The sequence below is a fragment of the Pseudonaja textilis genome, chromosome 11, assembly GCF_049901715.1.
Source record: "Pseudonaja textilis isolate UNSWEBS1 chromosome 11, rPseTex1.2, whole genome shotgun sequence".
In the NCBI taxonomy this organism is placed as follows: Eukaryota; Metazoa; Chordata; class Lepidosauria; order Squamata; family Elapidae; genus Pseudonaja; species Pseudonaja textilis.
The window spans coordinates 4,234,883-4,251,764 of NC_142000.1; the positions used below are offsets into that span (position 1 = coordinate 4,234,883).

The following is a 16,882-nucleotide window of genomic DNA, read 5'->3' on the forward strand; positions in this document are numbered from 1 at the left end:
ATATCATGACTATTACAATATACTTCAATTTTTTACTCTTCCATTTAGCCATTGATAAAATAAATCCCAAATCTTAAAAGTACTCTTTTTCTTCTTGCTTTCTAATTGCTAACGTTAATCTACTCATTTCTACACATTGCATTATTTTCTTAATCACCTCCTCTTCCATTGCAATTTTCTCATTTTTCCAATTTTGAGCAAATACAATTCTAGCTGCAGTAGCTTCTGACCAATCCTCTCACATCACATCATCCCTAGAATTAAACGATCCCAGTTTGGGGCTCTTGTCAAACAGGATGTATTGATAACAGTTGCAGAATCCTCGAATCACCCGTGATCACCCATTTACAACCTTCCCAGCTGGCTTCCAACAGAGAAGCTGGATTCAATTAATGACCCTGTGCTTCACTTAACAACTGCAATAAATGATTCACACCATGGCAAAGGAAGTCGTAAAAATTGAATGCCCTGAACCGTCATCTTGCTTAGCAACGGAAGCTCTGGTCCCAGTTACGGCCATAAGGTGAGGATGACGTACAATTTGCTTGCATCGGTCCCCAATTTACCAAGCTCAGTAGGTAGCAACGGTTTTGTTTCCTGTTGAAAGCAGCCCCCTCGTTATCTCCTGCGACCACAACGTCCACAACCAACTTACAGTTGGCAACTGCAAATGGCTCCTTTAATATTTACTCTGAGATCTATCAGCGTTGGCAAAGGGAAAAGGTTAAAACAAAAACTGCCAACGTTTTGAAAGCTAGAAATAAATCTATCTTGGGGGAAGGGAAGGGAAGTTGCAGAAAAGAGCGGGAAGGAGAAGAAAAAAAAACAGCTTTCTGCAGAAATATGTGTGTTTTTTTAAAAAAAAAATTGGAGAGAAATTTTTGGAAAGGCACAACACAATATGGTAATTTTGCTAAAAATACCGGAAGGTTGGTAGGGAAATGGAACAGCGAGTTACTGCAAGGCAGCTGTCAGGGAGGAGAAAGCGAAGAAAAAACTCAAGCTATCTTCTCCAAACCGATTCTTACATGATTGTTTGGGAGGGTAGCAATCAAGCAATCAGCTATGTATTAGTAGTAATTACACAGCAGAACTTAGAAACCCGGGATTGATGGTTTGGGATGCGGCTTTTCTGCGCATAGAATGCTATACGCTTGCATCTGCAAAAACAAATATTTTTGCTTTCTTTATGGTTCTCCTTTTCTTTGAGCAGTTACATACCTATCTCCAGTCCTTTGCAGCCAGCATAGCTTCAGATCGAGGTTCACAGACCGGCTCTTGTTACATTCACCATTGAGTAAAGTATTTGTACCGCTTTACAAAACCTTAGTAGGACCACCTCTGGAATCCTGCTTCCAGTTTTGGTCATTGCATTGCAAAAAAAAAGATGCTGAGACTTTGGAAAAAGTGCAGAGAACTAAGATGAATCAAGGCCCTGAGACTAAAACATATGAAGAAGAGCTGCAGAAACTGGGCATGTCTAGCAGTGGTGGGATTCAAATAAATTAACAACCGGTTCTCTGCCCTAATGATTTTTTCCAACAACCGGTTGTTCAAATTACTCAGAAACTTCACAACCGGTTCTCCTGAAATGGTGCAAACTGGCTGAATCCCACCACTAATGTCTAGTCTAAAGAAAAGAAGAATGAGGGGTGACATGATAGTAGTATTTCAATATCTGAGGGGCTGCCATAAAGAAGAGGGGTTCAAATTATTCTCCAAAACACCTGAGGGCAGGACAAGAAACAATGGATGGAAACTAACCAAGGAGAGATTCAACCTGGAATTAAAGAGAAACTCCCTAACAGGGAGGACAATTAACCAGTGGAACAGCTTGTCTCCAGAAGTTCTGGGTGATCCATCACTGGAGGTTTTTAAGAAGAGACTGGACAGCTCTCTTTCTGAAATGTTATATGGTTTCCATGACCTGGATGACTGAGAATCTCCATAGACTTTCGATATAAGGTCTCTTTCTTGAGCAGAGGGTTGGACTAGAAGACCTCCAAGGTCCCTTCCAACTCTGTTCTGACTTAGTTTTTTGAATGGATAAGGGGGACAAAGCCCCCCCTACTCTTTATTTGCACAGGATTCCCGGACTGCTGTTTAAACAAAAATGCACTTTTCGGATGATTTTTACAGGAGCTATTTAATTGAATCTCTGTGTGCTTTGATGGATGAATGAGGTGAGGAAAAACCCATTAAACATCTTTCAGACAGATATGAAATTATCGGCTCTTGATGCCAGCTTTCAGCTCAACTTCAGGAAGGAGACTGCGACACAAAGCTGTTGCAAATAAATACACAGATCCGAAAAGGGCAGATATGCTCTTTCCTGCAAAGATGGAGGAAAGGCAGATAAATGATAAATGGCAGTCCAGTCTCTTCTTGAAATCCTCCAGGGATGAAGATCCCACAACTTCCGAAAGCAACTTCTGTTCCATGGGTTGATTGCTATCCCTATCAGAAACTTCCTCCTTATTTCCAGATTGAATCTCTCCTTGATCAGTTTCCATCCATTCTTCCTTGTCTGGCCTTCAGGTGCTTTGGAGAATAGCTTGACCCCTTCCTCCTCCCTGTGGCAGCCTCTCAAGTACTGGAAGGCTGCTCTCCTGTCTCCCCTGATCCTTCTCTTCCCTAGACTAGCCATGCCCAGTTCCTGCAACCATTCATTGTATGTTTTAGCCTCCAGTCCAGGATTTTTACTACCGGTTTTGTGGGCGTGACTTGGTGGGCATGGCAGGGGAAGGATACTGCAAAATCTCCAGTCAGAGGTAGAATTTGCTGGTTCTCAGAACTACTCAAAATTGCCACTACCGGTTCTCCAGAACTGGTCAGAACCTGCTGAATACCACCTCTGCTCCAGTCCCCTAATCATCCTGGTTGCTCTTGTCTGTACTTTTTCTAGAGTCTCAACATCTTTTTTATAGTGTGGTGACCAAAACTGGATGCGGTACCCTAGGTGTGGTCTTACTAAGGCTTTATAGAGTGGCATCTTTATGGGCATTGCAACAGACAAAACTGGGTGAAGTTTTCAATTGCACCACCGGTGTGCCTGCCCTCACAGAAATCGTACGTCTCAGAAATGATTAGACTCCAAACTCCTGACCAAGTTATGAGAGTTATCTTGACTCTTTTTTTATCATATCCTGCTATCAAGGCAAACAATATCCCAGTCCGCTAATGCGGGCTGTATGTTTTGTGCCACATTAAAATCAAAGGCAATTTAAACTACCCTATGAAAAGAGCAAAGAGGTTGCAAAATTGAATGAGACTCAATTGATCTACAATATTTTGGCGGGGGTGACATTATCACCCCAAACCAGAATAAGAGCTGTATCCCCAATGTATCTGGAGGTGGGATTTTAGGAAAAGAGGCAGAATGTTATGAATATTGAAAAGGAAGCAAGAATAACAAAATAATACAGTTGGAAGGGACCTTAGTGGTCTTCTAGTCTGACCCACTGCTCAAGGCAGGAAACTTTGTACCATCCTGGACAAATGGTTGCTTAATCTCTTCTTAAACGGCAGAGTTGCACAGGAAAAGATTACATCAACCAAAAGCAAGACTGGAAAGAAAATATTGTTCAAGTGCAGGCAAGCCATTCGCAACACCAATAAGAGAGCAATAACAGATTAAAAAAAAAAACAGGTATCAAAATAAAATTAGTTCTTTTCTTGCCCTGTTGGATTCTTTTTGGCGTTCCTCATGGCTTGGAAAAAGTTGCACGTTTCTGGTCCGTGGCTTGGCATGCACAGCTAATTGTGGCTTCCTGCCCAAACTAGGGTTAATTAAAGATTGACAACTGCGTTGTTCTTGAATGAGCCCACTGTTACTTTAGTTAAAAGGGACAAGATGTGGAGGAAGCATTCGGAACACTTCATTTTTTTTTTCTTCTTCCTGGGATGAGCTTCCCATGGCGGCAGCCTCCCCGCTCTTCCCATTACAGATTCTCCCCAGTTCTTGCCACCCTTCCTGCTCTCCCCGCATCTCACAGTGAGTCCATTCAGAGCTTGTTCCTTTCATTCCTCAATGGGCACTTTATGAAACAGCAACAGCTGTCTAAAAATAACCCAGAATATATATTTACACATACGTCAAAAAAAAAAAAAAGTTAAAGCCTACATCATAAATGCTCCAGTGCTAAAGCCAGGAGGATCAGAACGCACAGCGTGAGGAAGCCTTGATCAACCGAAGAACAAAGACACCGCTTGAAAAAGTTGCTCTCTGACTCTCAGAAAAATCCTGCCTTTAATTTCCAGAGAACTAGTGGGGGGCCGTCTCTTCTGAGAGCTTTCTCAAATTACTTTTCTGATTGGGACTCAGGTTTCTCTTATTGGATTGTTTTTTTTTTTCTTCCTCCTGTCTCCCAAGGTTATTCTCACAATCCATTAGGTCCTATTCCTTCTTCCGTCAATTATTTACCTCAGAGTTTCTCAACTCCAGCCATTTTAAGCTGCGTGGACTTCAACTCCCAGAATTCCCCAGTCAACTGGGGGATTGTGGGAGTTGAATTCCATTTAGCTTAAAGTTGTGCTGATGTTGAGAAGCACTGGCTTACATTATCTTGGTCTTCAGAAACAAGAACTCAAATTGCCCATACCAACTTTCTGGGCTATGCATTCAAGGGACACCAAGTCATTTGAATAATTAAATTGCAATTGAGGTTCTAGGTCACAATCAAGATCTTTCAGTTTTCCCTCAAGTTTTCCCTGGCTACTTCAGTTTTCTCCTCCACCTCCTTTGAACAACAATTGAAGCCTGGTTTCCTGAGGTTTTAAAAGGCCCTTCAAACGCTTCTCTTGTTCTCGGGGCTTTTACAAAGCTAGAATAAATATTCTTATCATCTGTAATGCCTGCCACTAATATAAATTACGATCGTGCTAGGGTTAGATAAAGCCGGTAAAGTAGATAGATTTTTTTTTAGGTTTAGACCACAATGCAATTGTTATTAGTGTCTGTACTGTGCTTAGATAACAAACACAGAACAACTAAAAATACTGTACTGTTTTAAAATATAGTACAGGTCTTACATTAGAGACGTGAGCATTACACCATTGCGCATGTATTCAGGTGGTATTTTTTAAAAGGGGGGTTGTAGTGAATTTAGTGCAAAGACACAGAGAAAAAGGAGCCATTTTCATATTTCCCCCAAAGGAGAATATTTGTTGAAATGAGGGGTCCTTGGTGCTCTCTGACATTGTTGGTTTTCTTGCAGATGTTTCATTACCCAACCTAGGTAACATCATCAGGGCTAGTAAAGAACGTAATTTGGGGAGGGGGGAGGAGGAGGAAGAGGAGGAGGAGGAGGAAATGATTGTGGTGCTCTCTGAGGTTGACAGTTTTCTTGCTGACATTTCATTACCAAACTAGGAGGGAGTAGAGTTTGCACTGATGATGATATCTAGTTTTGGTAATGAAGCAAAGAGCACCAAGGACTCCTCATTAGAATACATATGTCAGCTCCATTAGGAAGACCTGACCAAGAAATCACCTCCACAGGGACCCTAAAACTCTGTTTACTGAAATTGGATTTAATAACAGCATTTTGCAAGACTGATTGAGCTGTACTTCCCTACCACCCACCAGAACAAAGTTGCCACCCGATTTGCAAAATTGCAGAAAGTAGCAATACATTTGGCTGTAAGAAACCAGGGTCCACTTAATTTTTTTTTTTTTAAATGATATTCACAGAGAAATCCCAACAGCTTGCAAATATCAGCTCCGAGCTCTTGGGCGGTACAGCTTGTCTCCTCTCTGAATATATTAGCATTGAAGACAATGATATATTTTTTTTCCATTCTGATTTCTGTCCATCCCGTTTTGTGCCATTTTGTCAAAGGAAAGCAATAGGAACATCTGCCTAGAGAACATTACTAAACAAATCCCTCGTTCACACTGCTCACAATAATTAATTTCCACGTTCACTGCCACACAACAGAATGACAAATTCGAAATGACCCTTAAGAAATGAAGTCCTCTAAGCAATGACAACACCTGCCACCATAAGACAAACTCATTTATTATCCTAAATGTAACTGGTGGTCCCAGAAAGCTTAAGGAGTAATCAGAGTGCTAGTCTTGAAGCATTCCAGGTTTCTTCAATGATTGGTGGCAACTTCAGAGAAGATTGTTAGCTGTTAAGACAATTTGGATGCTCTGTCATCAGAGGTGGTGCATCTTTGAGTCCCAAGTGCTTGAGAGCATCTATTCTATGAATAGAATGAATGAGCTGGGAGGGACTTTGGAGGTCTTCTAGTCCAGCCCCCTGCTCAGACAGGAGAACCTATACAATCTCAGACAAGTGACTGTCCAGTCTCTTTTTAAAAAACCTCCAGTGATGAAGCACCCACAACTTCTGGAGACCAGCTGTTCCACTGGTTAATTGTCCTCACTGTTAGGAAGTTTCTCCTCAATTCCAGGTTGCTTCTCTCCTTGATTAGTTTCCATCCATTGCTTCTGATCCTGCCTTCAAGTGCTTTGAAGCCTAGGTTGCCCCTTCCTCTTTGTGGCAGCCCCTCAAATACTGAAACACTGCTATCATGTCACCCCTGGTCCTTCTTTTCTCTAGACTAGCCATATCTTTCTTGCGATCACATTGTTCTGTTAGATAAAGAAGGAAATACAGCTAGTCCTCAAATCATAACCACAATGGAGCCCAAAATTTCCATTGCTAAGTGAGACAGTTTTCAAGTGAGGTTTGCCCCATTTTACGACTTTTCTTGCCAACTGAATCACTGCAGTCGTTCAGTGAACCTGGCTTCCCCATTGACTTTGTTTGTCAGAGGGTTGAAAAAGGAGATCAGGTAACCCCAAGGGGATACTGTAACCATCATAAATATGAGTTGCCAAGCATCTCCATTTGGATCACGTGACCTTGGGGATTCCATAATGGTCATAAGTGTGAAGAACGTTCGTAAGTCACCTTTTTTTTCAGCGCCGTTGTACCTTCGGTCACTAAATTAACGGTTGAAAGTTGAAGTCTACTTGCATCTGTATTTTGCCAAAATCTGAGAACTATAAAGTACCCCTCAGACTGCAGACATCACAATAACCCCAAATTCTTTTGAATTCTGCTGCCAGAATTTATTCTCAGTTTATAATTTCTGCTTCTGAAAAGCCAGCAGGTGGACTTGTCAGAATCTATTGCTAAGCAAACTCAAGAGGGGAGATTTTGGCATCTCCTCCTGACAAGAAGGGCCAACTAAGAGCAGCCACAAAACAAGCATCAGTGTGTTTGCTCATGCATAATGTACTTGCTTTGCGCAGGAAATGTCAAAAGCTTGTTCCTAATTTGCTATCCAGGGGAAACCGCTGGAAGGTTTTTGCATGTGGTAGGTGAATTTTTCTGGTCCCGACTGAAGTTGAGGGTCAAGAACTACCCGTATCCCTAATTCTAAACAAATTCAGTACGTTCAAGCAATATATTGTGCCACAAAAAAACAAGATTAAAGCTAAACAAGCTGACCAGGTTCTTTGAATGCAACAACTCCAACTTTAACTGAATTTTTAAGCATATTGTCACAATTGAGCTGAAGACAGCAACTTTGTGGGCTCTCTCTTTTCGAGATTTAAATGTACTCAACTCCTCCATCTCGCCTCACTGGGCCCCATCCCAGATGAACACAGACAATATTAATACATAACTACAATGGAATGAGCTTTATTTCTCTTCCACTCAGATCCACAAATCCTATTTTAGAACTGACCTAATAAGGGCATAGCTTAATTAGATAGCGAAGTACAGAAGTCTTGAGAGAGATGAAGAGGAGATTAAATTTTGGATCAAAGGCCTAGACAGTCCACAATTATGTTTCTACAAAAAGCCTACAATGTAAAGACCTCAAGCAAGAAGGGTTTAAAAAAAACAACAACAATTGGGTTGAGAACAATTAACCACTGGAACAGCTTTGCCTTCAGAAGTTGTGGATGCTCCATCACTGGAGGTTTTTAAGAAGAGATCGGACAGCCACTTGTGTGAAATACTACAGGGTCTCCTGCTTGAATAGGAGGCTGGACTAGAAGACCTCCAAAGTCCCATCCAACTCTGTTATTCTGTTCTGTTCTGTTTTTCTGTTCTGTTCTGTTCCATTCCATTCTCTATTATTTCTGTTCCGATCCATTCCATTCCACCTCATTCTTATTCCATTCTGCATTCTGCATTCTGTTCTATGCTATGCCATGCCATGCCATTATTCTATTCTATTCCATGCCATTCCATTCCATGCCATTATTCTATTTCTATTTCTATTCAATGCCATGCCATGCCATGCCATGCCATGCCATGCCATTATTCTATTCTATTCCATGCCATTCCATTCCATGCCATTATTCTATTTCTATTTCTATTTCTATTCGATGCCATGCCATGCCATGCCATTATTCTATTCTATTCTATTCTATTCTATTCTATTCTATTCTATTCTATTCTATTCTATTCTATTCCATTCCATTCCATTCCATTCTTCTTCTCTTTGACATCCCTTTAGGTCCCTGAAAAGGGATACCTGTCGGACACCACAAGACAAAGGCACGTTTGTCTGAACACAACCCCCAAAAGCCAAAACTATCTCTCCCCTTGGAAAGAAGGTATCCCATAAACAGGACCCCTGCCTCAGCTTCCAGTCTCAGCTCCATTGCTGACCCACCTGGTCCTTGGATCACCTTCCTGTAAGGCTTAAGACTTTCAGCACAAGTTAGAAAGACTCGGGACAATCTTTGGGTCTTACCTCTGTCCATTTTTCATTGATTTCCATAAACAAGACACAAAAAGGATCTGATTTCGAGGTCACATCTCTATCCAAAAGGTTTTGGCCGCACACGGACAGTTCCACTTTGCAGACACAATTCAGGGTTCCCACCGGCACAGACGGGCTGGGGCTGATGGTGTAGGCCATTGGTTCAGGCAGAAGCAGCTCTTGGCAGTCTGCAGGAGAGAAGAGGCATTTTAGCAAAAAAAGAAAAAGAAAAAGGGAACAGTCCTGCTTGGAGACCCAAAAATATTGGTTAAAAATCCAAAAATGGTTACAGAAGATTACCAATGAGCAAACAGAATTAAAACCGGAATTATTTTTATTGGGGATATTCAGAAAGAAATATGGGAGAAATATAAAATATGTAATATTGCACATTTTAACTGCAGCCAGGATTGGCTATGCCCAATGTTGGAAACACACATGTATACCACCAGAGGAACTGACCATTCAAAAACTGATGAGCTGTGCCGAGATGGACAAAATGACTTTGAGTTTACAAGAGAAAGAGGAATCTGATTATTACAAGATGTGGGAAAAGTGGTATGACTGGATTGAGCAAAGATAGATTGTTGGATAGATAAGTGGATTGTAAATAAATAGGGATAAGCACTAGATCAGTTCATGATTTATATCCGCACAAATTCTATATATTTGTAAATAATGCACAAAATATTAGTATAAGATGAATGTCACAAACTGTTGATGTTATAAGATTTATATTTTTTTGTTGTTTGTCATTTTTAAAATTAGAAAAGATTAAATAAAATTTATTTTAAAAGGGGGGGGAGGGGTGGAACGAAAGTAAAATAGGAAAAATAAGCCCATTTACTGTAGGTAGCCCTTAACTTACAATGGTTTGTTTAGTGACAACAGGACTGAGAAAAATGACTTATAACCGTTTTTCACACTTACAACTGTTGGGGCAGCCTCATGGTCATTTGATCAAAATGTAGACCTCTGGCAACCCATGTTTTTGATGGTTGCATTGTCCTGGGGTCATGTCATCAGCCTCTGTGAAAAAAATATGAAGATTCTCAGTCCTCCAGGTGATGGTTGTCCCATAACTAAACATTTTAGACTTTAGCCATACACTTTGGGATAGATTCCCTTGGAATGGTGTGGGTGTATGAACGGATTTCCAGAAAAATTGCAGACTACAAGAACTATTTGCACCACTTAGGTGACCGTGAGGACACAGAAAAACCTCCAAGTGGCCTCAACGATCCTCTAAAAAGATGTCTGCAAGAAATATAAATCCTTCCGTTCTCCACCATCCAGCCAGAGCTGAAGAAGCTTCTTGGATGAAAAGTGAAATATATTCAAAGAAGAAAAAAAGAAAGTCTTGAAAAAAGCACCTTTGGGACAACCATGAGCTGGAGGACTGATAATCTCCATAGACATTTAGCTATCCAATTTGGGATGAACACCCTTGGAATGGTAGGGGAGTATGAGCGGATTTCCTGTTATGTTGCTCTTTAACCTCTATTTTGCCCCTAAAATTTTATTCACTGTTGAGAGGTATGAATATTATTATTATTCACTGTTGAGAGGTATGTCCACCATATGTTTATATTCATTTCTAGGGTCAAACAAAGAAGATAACAGTGAGAGAATTTAGGAAAAACCGTGATCATCATCAGTTACAGCCACTTCCACCCAGGACAGCTATCTCATTCTACCTAATGATGGTTCTTCAAGGAAGTATAGCAATAGCAGTAGCCCTTAGACTTATATACCACTTCACAGTGCTTTTACAGCCTTCTCTAAGCAGTTTACAGAGTCAGCCTCTTGTCCCCAACAATCTGGGTCCTCATTTTAGCCACCTTGGAAAGATGGAAGTCTGAGTCAACCTTGAGCCAGTCAGGATCGAACCGCTGGCAGTGGGCAGAGTTTAGCCTGCAATACTGCAGTCTAACCACTGGGAGGGAGGGAGGGCAAAAGCAATAGCACTTAGGCTTATATACCGCTTCACAGTGCTTTCCAGCTCTCTAAGTGGTTTACAGAGTCAGCCTCTTGCCCCCAACAATCTGGGTCCTCATTTTACCCTCCTCAGAAGGGTGGAAAGCTGAGTCAACCTTGAGCCTGGTGAGATTCGATCTGCCAAATTGCAGGCAGCCGGCAGTCAGCAGACATATCAGCAGACGTAGCTTGCAATACTGTACTCTAACCACTGCACCACCGAAGCTAATAATTAACCAATAATCCAATAACCCAGAACCTCCTTGGCTAAGGATGGAGGTAAGAATACTTAAATATCAACATCTACCTTCTCCTTAGATACATGTTCCCAATACAGGTAATTGTCAATCACAATGGAGTCCAAATTATTGTTCCTACACAAGAGAGTTGGTAAGTGAGTTTTGGTCCCATTTTACGACCTTTCTTGCCAGAGTTGTTAAGTGAATCACTGCAGCTGTTGAGTTAGTAACAGGATTGTTAAGTGAATCTGGTTTCCCCATTGACTTGCTTGTCAGAAGGTCACAAAAGGGGATCAAAGACTGATTATATAACCAGTCTGGACACTGCAACCGTCATAAATATGAGTCACTTGCCAAGCGTCTGCATTTTTTATCATGTGACCATGGGGGTGCTGCCATGGTCATAAGTGTGAAAAGGTGAAAACAAATAAGTCACTTTTTCAGCGCCGTTGAAACCTTGGCCGCGAGAAGAATGGCTATAAATTGAGGATGACTTGGATTCAGAATTATTCCAGTTATCAAGAATGAAGGGTCTTTCCTATGCTAGGGCAACCATTACACTACAATTGGAAGGATAAAACTAGCTTGGATGCGAAGAGCTTGTCTAGAGCTGATTTATTCATTGTTAAGAGTGCAACACTAGGAAGGTGTGATCTGAAAGGATAGTGTGATGATGCAATTATATTTTCCCTCCGTTGTGATGGTATTTTTGAGTGGCTTGCTGAAGGAATTATTCACACAATCCTAGCCCATCTCGGAACTTGCACTTCTATTGTGTTAGGAGAGAGCGAGTGCACTTCAGGTCACTTTTCTGCCATCTTCTAGGACCAAAGAAGAGGACCTTTTCTGCCATGGCCCCCGACTGCTAGAATAGCACACACACACACACACACAAGATATGGTTGACCTCCGCTCTTTTTGGGTTTTAGAAAGCCTTAAGACCTGATTCTAATGGATGATGTATTAGTGGGGGCCCTAGGTTACTGTTACTGTTAATGACTGTTTTCAGTTTTGGCTGTCTTTTCAGTTTACTGGTTATAAATGTTTTAATGGCTTATTTGGATTTTATGAGCCACCCAGAGTCTATTGAAGTTGAAAGTATTGGAGGAAAATCTGTAGGAAGGGATATCTGAATTTCCATCCCATGGGTGATTCTCCCTTCTCAAGGTAAGGTTTGTCCAGATATTTGTGAATATCTGAATTTCCATCCCATTGTTGACTCACCCTTCTCAAGCTAAGGTTTGTTTTGTCTCCTCTTGAGTAATTCAGCCTACAAACACTTGAAGGTGGGTTTGCAAAGATGGGTAAAGCAAGCAGGAATATGTCCAGCAAGCCTCCAGAGGCAAGATCTCCCAAACAGGAAACGGTTTGTTTTTATAATCCAGCAACAAGGAAATACCAGATTATCCGTGTGATGGGTTGCAAATCAATGATTAAAAAGACTATGTTTAAAACAGGCCAGAGCTGCTGTCTTATACTGGCTAAAAGTGACTGCTAAATGGCAAACCATGACTTCAGCTAGCTTAGCTGCTTTGCCCAACTTCCTTCTGAAGCCTAACCACAAATACAATACAGAAATTATTCTTCTGTACCAAACCTGCTTCTATTGTTTGCTAAATATTTCCTGGTACAGTTTATACACTGACTCCACTCAGAAGCTCCAGGCTAAAACATTTATTAATATACACACTACTTCATTTCATCCACAGTCAGAGGTGGTTTTCAGCCGTTTCTGACCGGTTCTAGAGAACCAGTAGCAGACATTTTGAGTAGTTCAGAGAACTGGCAAATCCCAACTCTGACTGGCCCCACCAACCCCATCTCTTCTCTGCCTCCCATTGAGTCCCAGCTGATTGGCTGGGTCTTCTCAGGTTGCCTTGCACAGGAGAACAGAGCTGGAAAGCAGGTCAGTGGGGTGGGGAGGGAATGGGGATTTGGCAGTATATTCTTCCCTTCAGCCAGCTTTCATGGTTAAAGTGAGACTAAAACTCACAATCTCCTAATGTTTAGCCCAAAGTCACCTAGCCAGCTCTCATTCCTAAGGTGGGACTAAAACTCGCTATCTCCTAGTGATTGTCCCCAATTCAACCCAGCTGGCTTTCATGCCTAAGGCCGTTCTCTGACCCACGCCCTTTCCCAACAAATCAAACCCAATCCAAAAGGAACAGAAACCTTGCAATGCTTTTGCAAAATGATCAGCTGTGATAAGCACAAGTCTTACCAAGCTGTGCAAGACTTGTCAAAAGATAACAGACAAGAAATAATTTGCAGTACAAGAATGTTCAAATACAAACTCAGGATACTGGAATGTCCACGAGGCTCGAGTTTCAAAACGTCTTTGCCTTCTGCAAAGAACGTCTGATTCACAGCTGGCTTTTATCTTCTTGAAGATAATCTGCCATTACCTTGCAGCCTTACTCCCGAGTCCCCCGTGCTGTTGTAGCTGATCTTTCCTGCAAGCAATCCTGTGCGCACAAGCACTTAGCACAAGCTCCTCGGGAACCTCCTCATCGCTGCTGCCAGCCCACACAATCTCCGAAGGCAGCAGTCTACTCCCTGATGGTCCTGGCTCCTCATCTGAGTCCTCGCTCTCCTCAGACGTCCGCACCTGCTGCCAGCTAACCACAACAAAGGCAGGACTTGAACTCATGGCCTCTTGTTTTCTAATCTGGCGCCTTCATCACTAGATCAAACCGGTATAATATCTTGTTCTAATAAATCATCATCGTCTGGACTCACTAGCACCACACATTGAATCCTACACTGGCTGACTTCATTGTGCACTGTGTGATTTGTGTATCACGTAAACCCACATTACCAAGGAGAGCAAAATTGTATTGAATTCGGTCAAGCCCATGCCTTGAATCTGGAGGCTTTTTTCCTTATCCAAACCATTTTGCAAGATCCGTTACTTATAAATGCTGGGGAGAAAGAGGGTGACCAGGAAGTACAAAGTTTTGTTGCAACCTGAACATAGATAGCTATTTGGGTCTGCTAGATGCTAATCCGGACTTTTGCAAGCCAGCGCCAATTTTTTTCCATCTGGAAGAGCATCTTGGTTTTGTTAATAAGCAAACGCTAACTGGAGAGTTAAAGTTACATAAGGGAAAAAGTGTTGATGTCACCAACCACACACTTAATCCTTATCCACTATTCCTCCAGGGAGATGAACCTAGAAGACTGTGTTTCCACAGGCTCATTAAAGACTAAAATTCCAGACGGGCTTGAACTGACTTCTACCTGCTTTCTTAAAAAAAAAAAAAAATTACACTTTCCATGCAACTAAACCTTAAAATAACCAGGCTTTATTCTATTTATATCACCTTGTTTCTTTTTCCACACCAAACACAAATTCAGAAACAGCTGCGTTGTCACAAGCTCTTATCTTTCCGAAAAGCAGGAAAGAGTGGTTTAAGTTTGCAAGCAAATCTGTGCGCACGTGTGTATGGAGGTTGCATGTGTGTTTGAGCAACTTCCACCCGGTTGCAGGATTTGGGTATGGTTCGTCCAGAGAAAAGAAGGACTACGGGTGACATGATAGCAGTGCTTCAGTTTTGAGGAGCTGACACAAGGAAGAAGAGAACAAATTATTCTCCAAAGCACCAGAGGGCAGGACAAGAAACAATGGATGGAAATTAATTAAGGAGAGAAGCAACCTGGAATTGGGGAGAAACTTCTTAAAGGTGAGAGCATGACTTGCCTTCAGAAGTTGTGGCAGTCGTTAAGCGAACCCTTGTTTGTTGTGGGCCAGTTTACAGAAGTCTGGCCCGTAAGCCAAGGACTGCCTTTATTCTGTTTCCTTGACAGACTCCTGGAAAATCATTTTGCCCATCAAAGGGGCCCGAGCAACAATGATCAAACTGTTTTTTTCAGGGCCTGAGTCATCCCACAATTACTTGTTCCACAACCCCAGCAACTTCTACTCACAAGGCACCTTCTCCCCACCTGGGTGTGGTCCAACAACCACAATCTGAATGAACAAGTCCACATTCACAACAGTTCCACATGAATTGTGTTAATCCCAGCAGCTCTTAGCCGACTCCCACGTTCCAGTATTAAAGGTAGGGTACAAATACACAAACAAACAAACTTTGTGGGCCAACCCAGCAGTGGCTCCGTGTGCCCAAACATCGAGAGATGCATCAGCTTACTTCTAGCTATTTGAGGGGAGGTCATATCTAGCTCCAAGTCCAGAAAACCATTTTGGTAGCAGCCTTAATTGGTTTGTGTTTTTGCAGCAAAAACAAGAAGGAATTGTGCTTATTCCTTATTAGCCAAAGAGTTGGGGTGAGAAATCCAGAAAGACCAGCAAAGTTTCTTAGGCTGGCTTCTTGCTCCCATGGCAAGGAGAAATTATGGTCTGTGGTTGGGACAACCGAGTGTTACTGATCCCCAGGGATCATCAGTTAAACTTTAGTCCAGATAAGCTGGCAAAAAGGATCAGAGTTGCTCACTTCAAACAGAGAGTCACTCTCTTGCTGGATATGCTACACTAGGAAGGAGTCTGGGAGGCAGATTCCCTCTGTCCTTTTCTTTTTCTGGATTTTTTTTGGAAAAACAAAAGAGAAATCCGTGTTGATCCAATTGAGGTTGAGGCCTTGGCAAACCGATTGAAGACCCCTGACCTATTCCCAGTTTTTTAACTCTTTGTTTTACTCTCTCCCAGGTGGTCAAAAGGAAGGGAAGGGAAGGGAAGGGAGGGGAAGGGAGAAAAAAGGGAGAGGAAAAGAGAAGGGAGAGGAAAAAGGAAGGGAAGGGGAAAAAGAAGGGAAGGGAAAAAAAGAAGGGGAAGGGGAAGGGGGAAAAGAGAAGAGAAGAGAAGAGAAGAGAAGAGAAGAGAAGAGAAGAGAAGAGAAGAGAAGAGAAGAGAATTCTAGGAGTTGAAGTCCACGTCATGCAGGATCTCATCAGCTCCATTCACCTGCAGCCTTCTTGGTCTTCTGCTTCCTCCCAGCCATTTCCCTTTTTCATTCACACCTTTTGTTTTGCAAATCCTATCCTGACTCCGCCTATGTAACCAAAGCACCCACGACATCCATCTCCGTGCAGCCCTGTCCATTCTTGACTCTTCCTCTTCTGCCTTCGTCCCAAACAGTTCTACAATTCCCCGTTTCCACCAGGTTTTACTGCCTTTCATTTCTTGCAACAGCCGTGGCCAGGACGACATTCGTATGCGCAACGATGTCTCCTCTTTTTAAGAAATCAAAACGTTGCAATTACCACAATGCTACCCGCCCCTTTTCTGCCGGCTTTTGCAAAAAATCCTCTATTTCCCATCTTTTCGTCAATGCTCTGTTTTGCCACCATCGATGACACAATTTGATGACTCAGTTTCCCCTGTCAAACACAACTCCCTGAGTACTTGATATATTCATTTTCTCATCCTTATTCAACACTCTCTGTTTCAACAGTACAGGTAGTTTCTCGACCTACGACCACAAGTGAGCCCAAAATTTATGTTGCTATGCGAGACATTTATTAAGCAAAATTCTGCCTTATTTTATTACCTTTCTTGCCAAGTTGTTAAATGAATCATTATCGATGCTTCTTTTTCTTTTCTTTTTCCTACCTTTCCTCACATCTCTCTCCCGCTTCCCCTTTACATTTGCACGTTGCATTTTATAATATTTTATAACCTAATTAAAAATGTTTGGAAAAAAAGCTAAAGGAAAGGTTGTAAATAAAGGATGATCTTCTGCAATTCAGCAGACAAATTTCAGAGATGCATCAGGTTCCCGAATCGTCTTTCCATCTGTCGTTCATCTAAGGCTGTAGCTCAAAAGTTGCAGTGGGATAATTGGCTTCACTCCCAGGACATTTTTTATTTTTATTTTTTTGCATCTAGTTCAGCCTTCCTCAATCTCAACCTTCTAGCTAAGTTGGAATTTCACACCCCTACAGTCCAGCCAGCATATTCATTAATGCAAATT

At 41.9% G+C, this 16,882-nt stretch overlaps 1 protein-coding gene across 2 annotated transcripts in view; it reads right to left on the reverse strand.

Moving 5' to 3' along the window:
* CPNE2 (copine 2) overlaps nucleotides 1-16,882 on the reverse strand; it is a 122,628-nt gene that overhangs the window by 88,149 nt on the left and 17,597 nt on the right. The window contains exons 2-3 of one of the 2 annotated variants that reach the window (XM_087940461.1): nucleotides 9,667-9,765; nucleotides 8,728-8,924 (exon numbers count right to left, since the gene is read on the reverse strand). In XM_087940461.1, coding sequence (XP_087796587.1) covers nucleotides 8,728-8,895 — 168 coding nt within the window. In that variant the 5' untranslated portion in view covers nucleotides 8,896-8,924; nucleotides 9,667-9,765. The remainder of the gene's footprint in view (nucleotides 1-8,727; nucleotides 8,925-9,666; nucleotides 9,766-16,882) is intronic. The other variant, XM_026714370.2, reaches the window with a different exon arrangement.